Raw genomic sequence first — 11,923 nt, forward strand, 5'->3', positions numbered from 1 at the left:
CTCCCAGAGGCTGTGTGCTGTGACTTACTGGTCTGTACTTAGTGGTTCTGGGACGTGTGAAGGGGACAATCAGTGGCCAGTGTCCTGAAAAAAATCAATCAGCGGGTAACATCAAGAGTTTTGACCCTCAATCATATTCTGGTGGGTTTCTTATGTAATATATATGCAACAATTCATAGGTGTGGATTCTGAAGGGGGTGCAAGGGACAAGTCCCCTTCAATCTTTAGAACATGTAGAACATTTTGTCCCCCTGATAAAAAAATGAAAGTAGCAGAGGACGTTTTTGGACATAAATAAAGAGGTTTACACCATAAATTGATGCAGAAAAAGCACAAATTGATGCAGAAAAAAATTAACCAGACGGCAGGATATTAAGTGTTTGATGCTCAAAATTTTCTGGTGCAGGACCCCTGAAACCCCCCGTTTCATATGTCCTCTCCAAAGTTGAAGCAAAGCCTACACCCTTCCAACTATTAAATGCTGCACATCAAAATATTCTCTTCCTTTTCTTCTGTGTTGGAACAATTATTTAAATCAGCTGCTGCAGAAAAGCGGATTTTTGTTTTTGATCATTTCTCTAACTAAAACCCACGAGTGCTAATGAGAGGACTCAACATAAAACTATAACATCAGTAGTCCCACAGCCCCGAGGGTCGTAAGTGGAAAAACCCCTGTTCCAAATCCAAGCTTATATTCAGCGTTAAAAAAAGAAGTCAACATTTTGTGGCTGAAACCTGACACTTTATGGGCTGTGGTGTTGGTGAGCAAAGAGGGTGAGGAGATAGAAAGCCAGGCGTCAGTGCCTACCTTCACTGCTGAGGTGCACATCCCTCTGGACTGCTGGTCGACCAGCTGGGAATTCACTTCAAGAAGGTAAGACGAATCTGATGATGATATTAGCTGTTTAATATCTGTTGCCTTGGCACATTAAATGCACGTGTGAAACATTAGCGAAGACATCACCAAGGATATCAAGAAATGTGGATACTGTTTGAAAAATATGTATTACTGCACTCATCATTCATAATAAATATAATAGTTGCATTTATTTTTTGTTATTTAGCTTCTATCCTCATCAGTAGTTCTGCAGTATCTTCTGGTGAAAATGAGCATCCTACAAGTTCTGGGTCTCCTGCAGCTGCTGGCTGTACCTACCTTCACTGTGAGTCTCTCTTTTACCAATACTAATAATACTGTACCATTTGAATGTCCATGTCAGTAATAAGTACGCAGGAAATTGCAAAGAACACAATGTCCTAAATATCTGCAGAAAAAAGCAACGTATGTTCTTTCTGACACATGTGTTTATGTCACACAGCGGGTTTATGCAAAGTGCATACTATAGGGGACTGTTTGTGGCTAAATGTTCCAGCATCTATATTTGGTGTCTCTAGCATGCTCTTAGTGTGTGTTAGTGGTTCGTGGTGGGCTCTGATATGGTGTGTCAGAGTACTATGTGTTCCAGAGGCTGAGCAAGAGGGAGTTTTACTGCTTTTTTGTTTTTTTTCAGCTGACACGTCCGACCGCTGACTACTGGGGAGAGTTTGGCGCCTATGGGCCCTGCAGCCGCACCTGTGGCACGGGAGTGGCTATGAGAACCAGGAAATGTATCACTTCGAGGTAAAGAAGCAGGGTGATAGGATTGTTAAATATTTTGAATTAGGGATTTGATTTTTAATAAAAGTAGCACAATAATTCTTATGTTTTAAATATATCTGTGCACAATAGACTCTATAAGGTGTGTTATCACTCTTATCATGACATAAATGTTTTTATTTACTAATATCAAAAAGCAATTGACAACCAACTATTACTCATGATATATTTAACAAAATAATTCAAAAATTAACTTTAAAATTAGGTTCTCCGTGAAGGTTTTTTAAATTAAATTAAATTAAATTAAATTAAGTTAAATTAAATTAAATTAAATTAAATTAAATTGAATTTAATTGAATTAAATTACATTTTTTGGTAGAGTTTGCCTCCTTATTAGAAATGGGTGTGCACAATATACTAATACAGTAAATTAAAAATTCTTTCATAACTTTTTGTACAGGCCCAGTTGAATACTGCATTCCAATAAAATGTATCACAAAATCCCATGGCACACCGGGATTTGCATCACGGCACACCGTTTGAGAACCAATGTTTTATATCATAATCAATCATCAATTATATTGCATTGCTTTTTTATTTTTAGTTACTACTTGACTCTATAGAAAACACCATAAGATGATGTTCAAAGTTATGTTCATGATCTGCATTTAAAAGTGTAAGACAAGACCAACACAGCCAAATGTACTTCACAATAAAGAGAAATATTTGGTTTGCAAGTACAGTAAATATCATTCTTTCCTCTCTCTTACAGGACAGACGGAGGACATAACTGCTTAGGGTCTTCCAAGTCCTTCCGTATCTGTAACACACAGGTAATTATCCTTAAACTTTATATATTTTAATTGCCTTTATATAAATTGCATCCACCCTCAACCTGCACTAGTGGTAAAAGATGCCAATAATCCAACACTGTGTCACTGCAGGAATGTCCGGCTGGATCCAGAGACTTCAGGGAGGAGCAGTGCTCCCAGTTTGACAGAGTAGACTTCCAGAGCAAACGCCAGACATGGGTGCCTTATTATGGAGGTATGGGACCTGTTATGCACTGTACATCTACACTACTCGAGTCTAAGTGGAGTAATACTTTCAGTTAATTCCTGGTGCTTAATTTAACCTCCTTAGATTTTCACTTACATTAAAAGTGTATGTACAAGATAGACATACATACTGTGATTGTCTTATTTTCCTGACTTCCTGTCTGTATTGTCCTATAGTATATAGAAAGCCCTGGTTCATAGCAGTCAAAACATATCAAAAGTTTGTGCAGATACCATTTAATCTATTCATTTATCTACTGTTTGTTCTGTAGCAACCAATCCATGTGAGCTGACCTGTGTCCCAAGAGGAGAGAACTTCTTCTACAGACACAGACCTGCAGTGGTGGATGGGACAAAGTGCTACGTGGGCCGCACTGATATCTGTGTGGATGGTGTCTGCAGGGTGGGAACACTATAATGACAGACTCTCAGAGCTCTTTATTTTCCTTAATCAGTCACTTTTGTTTATATTCACAAGTGCACAAGTATTGTAATTGAAAGTAGTTTATCTCTCTCCAGATACTGACCCAGGGAGACTTTATGGGCCTGGATGAAGACACTAATTCCGTACACGCTGCTGCCTCTGTTGCTGTCGCTCCCCACCCAAGAGAGACGCTCACATATGTCTACAAGACTGGTGTCTTTGGCCAGTGCTCTGCCTCCTGCAATGGAGGCATGCAGTACCGCACCGTGCAGTGTTGGGTTCAGGACCCAGCGAACCCCCGTGTGGTGGAAGAGACTTACTGCATCACCCAGCGCCTGCAGAGGCCACAGAGCCAGCAGGCCTGCAACATGCATGCGTGTGCTGGTTCTGCTGGTGCTGCTATTTCTTCTGCTCCTGCTGCTGAGTACAGCGTCTCCAGCTTCAGTGTGGTGTGTATCTTACAGTAGAGAACTTTACATTTTGACTCTTATACAGACAGACAATGACATATTGTCTCTGGCAAAGGAATAGGAAAAAGTTAAAGACCTAACAAAAACATACCTCTGGTGGAATTACAACATAAGTGTACCAATCAGTGTGCACTTTTGCTGCATTTGTGCACCGTCCATTGATTGATTTTATTTGATAAATTAAGAAACAGCACACAGATATGCATGAAGTACTAAAATTCAATGGGATATCACAATAAAGTCTCATGACTTATTTCCACTAATACACCTATAATGAAAATAAAATAAAATAAAACAAAATGAAATAAAATGAAATTAAAATAAAATAAAATAAAACAAAACAAAACAAAATAAATAAAATTAAATAAAATAGAATAAGATAAAATAAAGTAAGAATCATAAGTATTATACAGTCAAGAGAATAAAAAAAACAATCCAAAACTCACAGTGGTCCAAGACAGGACGTTTTACTATACTAACCCATTTTTGTCTGCTGTTTTTTAAAACTTGTCAGAGAATGGGCAGAGAAATGTCCTGCTACCTACTTTGCTTTTTAGAAGGGGGTTGTTTCAGGTTAGACGGACTGGCTCTTGTATTTAATCTATGAGTCCCAATTCCGAACATATTGAAAATACCCAGTAAAATAATTTTCACTAGGTATTTTATCATGGATGGATTACTGAACAGGCCTACAGGGCACAGGCCAAGGGGCACAAGGTGTCAGAGCCCACAAAAAGTGACAGAGAGCAAGTACAAAAAGATTAAAGATGACTACAAAGAGACACAAAACAGTAACAAAAACTGGCAACACAACCACAGACACAGAAAAATTTTGACATTGGGGAGCCCTCTGCATGTCTATGCTTAGGCCTTTTGTCTGATAATCCGCCCATGGTAGAAAGAAAAAGTAATAATATAGTCACTGAAACACTGAGGTTTATAGTCATTATTATAACATTTTGTTGTATCTAGTTTGACATGGGGACTACAAACTGTCTTGACTATGGTCCTGTATCTATGATCATTATGTTGAGGTATCAAAATTTATTTTGTCATGACATGATGTTTATTTTCTTGTGGGACTGACAAAAATCTTTGTCGCATGTGACGGTCAGTGCTCTGTGACTTGTGGGGAAGGCCAGCAGACGAGGGAGGTGACCTGCGTGGGTGCGAGAGGTGAACACCTGCCTGAGCGCGCCTGCAGTGGACTGGCAAGACCCGCTTCTGTCCAGACCTGCCGACGACCTGCCTGCCACACATACATCACCTGGCATGTGACTGACTACGGACTGGTGGGTGAAATGAAGCAAAAGGGGAGAAAAGTGTTTGACTAGGTGTCTCTCCTTATGTATTATTGACCCTGACCCTATTTATCCTGTCTTGTCTCTACAGTGCACTAGGAGCTGCGGTGGTGGTGTGAGGGAGAGGAGAGTGGGCTGCTTCGACACCGATCTGAACCCTTACCCAGAGGACCAGTGTGGCCCAGCTAGCAAACCCGTCTCTGTGGAGACATGCAACGCTCAGCCATGCCCCAGGGCACAATGTGAGCCTAAATCTGAACACACACTCTTTCAGTTTAATTGTCTGTGCTTGCTTGTATTTAACCAGTGTACTTTATGTCAGTGGTCCCAAGTGTGCAGGACCCCAGGGCACATGAAAACATCATAAGAGGATTTGTACCTCATGTTCCAGCAGACCCTTCAGGTATGTAGAGTGTGTGGAGGATGGTAAATGTTATTCTCTCTCTATGCATGGTTGAATGTACATATTATGTTCAGGTGAACGCATCCTCAGGCAGTAAAGAAAATGTGCAATTACGTTGTAATTGTTGCTGTCTAGACCTTGATTGCACTGCTTTCTCATCGTCTCCCTTTCACAAACCTAAAGCCCAGAGTGCTTCTTTTCCTGCCTCACCGCTGAAAGTCATATTTACATTCTAAAGAAAATATCCATCCAAACTTAACTGCAGCCAGATTTAATCTGGTACAGTGTGTTTGTTTGACCATGTCTGCGTCTGTGTTTACTTGCTTTATAGCTTCCAGGCCACAAACAAACATTGTATATGATCCCTATCCTGCTGCGGTCGGTCCTCACTGCACACAGTCATATTATGGCTGCTGTCCTGACGGCTACACCTCTGCCACGGGGCCCAGGAACGAGGGCTGCTACCAGAATGACTGTGTTCGCACCAGGTAATGCTGCTGCCTGGATCCAATTCTTGTAACCAATGTGACGTCAATGAAACTGATAAATAATGAACTGGCTCAATATAAAGTGTGTCCAACATAAAACAAAAACCTCTCTTCTTTAGGTTTGGCTGTTGTCTGGATGGGGTGACTCCAGCTCAAGGATTTGGAAGGATTGGATGTCCTGAGTTCCTGACAACTGTGGTAGGAATCACATCCACTTCTTGACTTTTTGCAGTTATCTCACAATGCAGATTCATTAAAGGGACACTCCACTGATTTTACAAGCCAAAGTTACTCTACTCTTCATGGAAGGTGCAACTCATCCTGTAAAAGTAGTTGTCTTTTTTGGCTGTGGAGAAGCTTTGGCAAGTCTGAGAAAATAACCTGATTGATATCATTATGACATCACTGAGGTTATCTTAGCTTTAAGTAACAAGCGGGAAATTATTCATTTAACCGTTTTTAAGTTTAAGCTGCGCATATTATATTCTGAACTAGTCAGCATGAAACTTGTCTTTGGACTGCTGCTTTATCTTAGTAACATTATGGCCCAGACACTCCAAACTGACATCAGAGTTCTAGTGGTGATGAAGGCTGACTGTTGCCGCCCCTCTTAATGCCTGTGTCTTGGTCAAAAAGTTGCACTGTGACTAACTAGCATGAATGCTCTGTGCCTGCATGAAAGGGAATTACTCAAGACTGCAACAGGTAGCAGTCTGTGTTCGTCATTCAAAAAGGGAAACTGGAAGACCGAAAGGAAGGATTCAAGAAGCTAGTTAGCCAGTTAGCACATTAACAACACACCCTGATTTTAAAAGAACAAAGGACATTTATCGTGCGTTAGTGAACAATAATGCAAACAATTCCGAACCATTTCTGCTAAAGAGCTCAATGGCTAAAGTGTGTTTCAGTCTCACTCCCTTTTGACTTCAGTTGTTTGTTTACCTTCCTCAATTCCATTTCTCTTCTTATCCACCGAGCCGAACTGCCAATCAGAGTGATTATATTCATTGACGAGCTCCGCTGTCTCTAACACTGATTCGACATGCTGAATCGCTGGAAGAAAAGCCAACAAGGGCAACAAGGGACACACCACAAAAACTAGGGTGACAAATGCTCACCGCCAGCCCAACGTCACCTTAATGTGTCAGGGCCCTTACTGTTACGTGTTAAAGGATGCTGGGGATTACTGTTAACGCTGACATCACTAGAAATGCCATTTGTACTAGTCTTTTCAGGCTCCATCAGTAGTCCATCATGTTTGCATGCCTTCAACTTTACATTATTGAAACTTGTCTGTGTATAGCAAGTGATGCTGCAACAGCAAAGGGGGCTCATATATAGAGGGAAAGAGAGTGTGCCAGGTGTGTTGTCCAGGGGGCTGATGCAGCGTTTCAGTCTGTCCTCCAGTGCTGAAATTTATTAGACATCACTATAGATGTGTGCAGGAGGCGAACAAACAAGTACAGGTGCAAAGGGCTTCATTTAAATATTTAAACAAAATGGTTTTAAAATCCAGAATATAACTTCTATAGAAAGATTTATTTATTTTTAGTTTTTTTTCTTGCTTTTTTGGTCTTTCTTTCTGTTATTTTTGCTGTTGCTGTTCTTTTAAGTTGTAATATTATGAGCTCCAGTACTGTAGGTGGCAGCATGCACCTTTAATGTTGGTCTGTAGCCTGCCAGTAAAACCAAAGAAGAGGAAGAAGAACGATAAACGTGCAGGAATTTCATTATAAGCATTATAAGCGCTTAACTTGTGGTAATCTGTGAAATTACTTGCAATCCTGCACAGAAATGTAGGCCCTGTTTAAGTACAAATTGAGAACAGACAGCCTGGGGGTGTCACGGGTCACAAAACTCAAATTAACCCTCTAAATAGTCCCTGTCATATACAGCATGTGAAATTTACTGGCCATACAGGATGATTTGCCATCTCTCTTCCTGTCCTTTAAGCAAAACCCACCACCTCCAGCCCCTCCATCCACCGGTGACGTATGCTCCTTGCCTCGTGACGAAGGCCCCTGTGATACCTGGAAGGTCCGCTTCTACTACGACTCAGGCACTAGCAAATGTACCGAGTTCTGGTATGGAAGCTGCCACGGCAATGCTAATAACTTCATGACCCTGGAGGCATGCCAGAGAGAGTGTGGGGGTGCAGTGAGGGAGACCTCACCTGCACCTCGCAGAGCGACCCCAAGGAGAGGGTCATCCAGCAGTGCTTCAAGGGCGAGGGCATAACCATGCTCCCCATTAATACCTCCAAATCAGTGCTATCTCTATGAAGCTAGCCACACATTGTACACGTAGTATTTACATACAGTATATAAAGTCACACACAGACGTGTATTGTAAAACTTACCACACCCTACCTTTCAGTTAAACATCAGAGTCTACATCATCTCGGTAGTCTCACGCTATAACTTACATGATTTCAGATTATGGTTCTGATTGTTACCTTTTAAATCTTTGGTATTTTATTTGTGATGCTCACTATATTCACTTATATAGTTTGCCTTTTAGATCAGGACTATAATAAAATGATGTCAGTGTGATTACCCATGTGAAATAATACACCTGATCAATAAATCCTCAGCTATCTGGTAACCTTGAAATAAAATGGCGTGGTTAATCTTTGTCTCCATCTGCTCTAGCAATGTTACCAAAAATGCATTTCACCTTAATTTGACAATCATTTGTATTAAACTATTGGTCTGTTTTAATAAACAAAACACAGTGGTGTGAGGTAACTCGCTGCATTTACTCAAGCAATGTAGTTAAATACAGTTAGAGGTGATAGTGTGCAAAAGATCCTTATTTTCTGTTAGGTCTATTTTACTTCTACATTATGCTTTTACTCCATTACATTTCATTGTTACTACAATAACAGTGATGTAATGGTAGTTGAGGAGGTGAGGATACTACTAGTAGACGGGTAGGTTACTGAGGAGGAGTGGGTGAGAATGGAATGTGGTCCATTGATGTCTATAATTAACATTCTGACTAATGCAATTTTGACTAGGAGAAATGCTATTATGGATATCTAAAATATAATTACAGATAGGAGTGTGGTTCGATTAAATGTCAAAAGGACTTGCCATAGTATGTCATCATAATGTCAATCATAATATGGTAATAACAATACATGTTGCAATATAAAACTGACAGAAGCCATTACGGTACATAACATGTTCTTTTACTTTTTTATTTCTGATAATCAACTTAGGTAAGATCTTAATAAAAGACTTTTATGGGATTGCCTCTTTTAATTAAGTACAAGCATATCATTTTTTTCAACCGCAGACAAAATGTTTCTATACATTACAAATAAGATTTGAGCCTGTATTTTTAAGGCCAGACTTTTATTTTGAAACCAAAACTTTATTTTGAAGGCACCTCACTTTACAACCGGAAGAGACTTTATTCACATCCCCCAAATATTTTCCCTCAAACGGCTAGCTGCACCGCAAGGGGAATTAAGTAGCAGTAAATATCGTTTTTTCGCAGCTTCGCATTCCCAGTAGATAGACAGGGTCTGCAGTCACCACCAACATGGTAAGAGCTTTTAGTTTGACGGTTCAAGCGGAAAAAACACGGTGTATTTGCTGTATTAGCTCCTGTTAATCCGTCGTAGCTAAGCTAACAAGCTAAGAGGCTAACGTGTACATTACGCTGTCAAAGGTGTATTTTGACCTACTTATCTGTTGCTACTGTGTCCTAGTTGTAATTTTTAGTCAGCTCTTCTCCGTTTGTTATCGTAAATATTATTAAAGTAATTTATACGGGACGTTTTTTTTGAAGATTAGCTTTTATGCTAGCGTTACAGTTAGTGAGCTGTTGCTAAATAACCATCTGTTTGAACACTTCAGGGAGAAGGTAACGCTACTCGTAATGTTTGCTGTATCAGGGTAAAACATGAAACTGTGCATCAGTAATTCAGGGGGTGTGGTGTAATATAACGAGCTGGCATTGTTGTTTGTATTTAACAATATTAATCATCTTTACAGTCGCACACAATTTTGCTTGTCCAGCCGACCAAGAGACCTGAGGGCCGCACATATGCTGACTATGAGTCAGTGAATGAATGTATGGAAGGTGAGTCTGCAGCTGTTTCTTAATAATTTTGACTAATAAATCACATTTTGTCTTTAGTTTTGGTGTACTGAGTGTAGTCAAAACCTTTATTCTGTTATTAGCATTATTACATTTTTATTTTACCTATATCCTTCAATGAAGCCACTGAAATAACTGAATTTGGCTTTAAGCATAGTGATGGCTCCCAGTTATCGTTTGGAGGGTAGGCTCATTTAATATCTTAAGCATAAAACATTATTTAAGACTATTTGCAGGTTACAATCTGCCTGAGACGTATATAAAAATAATCAGCTCATTTGTTCTTAGATTTATTTTAGGTGTATGTGTGGTGAATGTACAGTAGACTTTTTATTAATCCTTTGATATTCCTTTTTTGCTCCCCTTTTAGTGAAGTGTTATTTATTTTACAGTCTTTGCAGTGAACGCTATTACATTGTTGTGAATGCTGTGATATAGTCTAAATTAATGGTTCCCAACTAGTCCAGCCATGGGGTCCAGATTTCTCCTGTGTCAATAGTTTAAGGTCCACGCAGTTTAACACATTCAGCGTCATACTTGCATTTGGCCATGTCGTTGAGCTAGTTTGCTGTCTCTGTTAAGTAGCTGTCTGTCATTCCCTCACTCTATAGTAGGAAACGGCATCTCTATCGTACGTCAAAATAAAGGGGGATTTTACAGCCTTGACATGTATGTGAGTCACTTGCGATCCATTCAGAATGGACCTGTGACCCACTTTTGGACAGTGACCCACCAGTTGGGAACCACTGGTCTAAATTGTTTGTCATCTGTGCAATTTAGCTGTAGCTGTTTTTGTGCACACTTTTAGAAATGTTTTTGCTTTTACTCATGTCCCGTGCCTCTCTTCCAGGTGTATGCAAAATGTATGAAGAGCATCTTAAGAGGATGAATCCAAACAGCCCCTCTATCACGTATGACATAAGTCAGTTGTTTGACTTTATTGACGACTTGGCAGATCTGAGCTGTCTTGTGTAAGTATGAGTCAGCTGGTAAATACCTGTTGATTTGAATCATGTGATCGCCCTTGCATTGAATGTGTTGATCGCTTCCAGTAAACAGTATCATTACATTTTTATACAGGTACAGAGCTGACACTCAAACATACCAACCATACAACAAAGACTGGATCAAGGAGAAGATATATGTCCTGCTGCGGCGTCAGGCTCAGCAAGCATCAAAGTAAAGGCACCAGTGAGGAGTTGTCCCGCTACACACATTTTGAAGGAGTTTATGCTGCACTACATTTCCACAGTGTCTTGAAGATCTGTGTACGAGGACAACAATGTCAGTTTGGCGAGGAAAGGGTTTACATACTATAGTGTACATGGGGAAAGGAGGGGGTTTGAAAACTGGAGAAAATCAGATGTTTGGGGATTTATATAGAAATGGGGTTCATGCTCGGCAGCATACCTGTGTTTGTAATTTGTTACATTAAGATCAGAGTCACGCTACAAGGACTAACTTATTGATGGGGAGGGATCTGGAGGAATGCTGCACGGGTTTGACTTTTTTTTTTTTGGTTGGGTCAAATTTTTAGTTGTGTGCTCTCGGTTTCCCTAAACGTTACATGACATTTTTTATATACCTCCACTGCAGTTGGATTTGAATGTGCTGTGGATGTTTGAATGCAGGTGCTTTATTTTTGAATGAGATAAATGTCTGCAGACTAACCCATCATTTTTCATTGATTATTGTTATTGTTGTTACTATATCCCATCATGTGATGTGAAATGCTCTTTTTTGTAATTATTTTGTTTTACATAGAATCTGATTTCAGCTACCCCCGTTTCTGTTTTCTGTGATTTAAACAAAATAAACAGTTGTTTTCTGACTGGTCTCCACTCTTGAATATACAAGTGTTGTCACAGTGAGGACTAGATTTTCCTGCTTATTCAGTCTCAGTATTGAAACTGCTGGTTTACAAGGATCTACATTTGGATCCATGTATTTGTCAAACTGTTATTCTACCAGTTAAATATGGTGTAGAGTGGCTTGATGGTAAATGAAATGAAAGATAAATGGCAGAATGATGTTGGATGTTGCTGGAGCCCATTTGTGCTGATGACCCTAAG

The 11,923-nt window shown here is 39.8% G+C and overlaps 2 protein-coding genes across 2 annotated transcripts; both read left to right on the forward strand.

The window, feature by feature from the left end:
• The first annotated feature begins 661 nt into the window (after positions 1–661).
• Positions 662–8,994, forward strand: paplnb (papilin b, proteoglycan-like sulfated glycoprotein). Its single transcript, XM_033649228.2, has 13 exons — positions 662–874; positions 1,065–1,163; positions 1,512–1,621; positions 2,370–2,430; positions 2,542–2,644; positions 2,928–3,058; positions 3,175–3,528; positions 4,665–4,841; positions 4,942–5,092; positions 5,173–5,253; positions 5,585–5,741; positions 5,861–5,939; positions 7,695–8,994. The coding sequence occupies exons 2-13, from the start codon at positions 1,107–1,109 to the stop codon at positions 7,977–7,979; spliced, it is 1,746 nt and encodes a 581-aa protein (XP_033505119.1). The 5' UTR covers positions 662–874; positions 1,065–1,106; the 3' UTR covers positions 7,980–8,994.
• A 139-nt stretch (positions 8,995–9,133) lies between these two features.
• Positions 9,134–11,682, forward strand: erh (ERH mRNA splicing and mitosis factor). Its single transcript, XM_033648233.2, has 4 exons — positions 9,134–9,293; positions 9,746–9,833; positions 10,702–10,822; positions 10,932–11,682. Exons 1-4 carry the CDS (start codon positions 9,291–9,293, stop codon positions 11,032–11,034), a joined length of 315 nt encoding a protein of 104 aa, XP_033504124.1. The 5' UTR covers positions 9,134–9,290; the 3' UTR covers positions 11,035–11,682.
• The last annotated feature ends 241 nt before the right edge of the window (positions 11,683–11,923 follow it).

The sequence above is a fragment of the Epinephelus lanceolatus genome, chromosome 13 (assembly GCF_041903045.1).
Source record: "Epinephelus lanceolatus isolate andai-2023 chromosome 13, ASM4190304v1, whole genome shotgun sequence".
Classification (NCBI taxonomy): Eukaryota; Metazoa; Chordata; class Actinopteri; order Perciformes; family Serranidae; genus Epinephelus; species Epinephelus lanceolatus.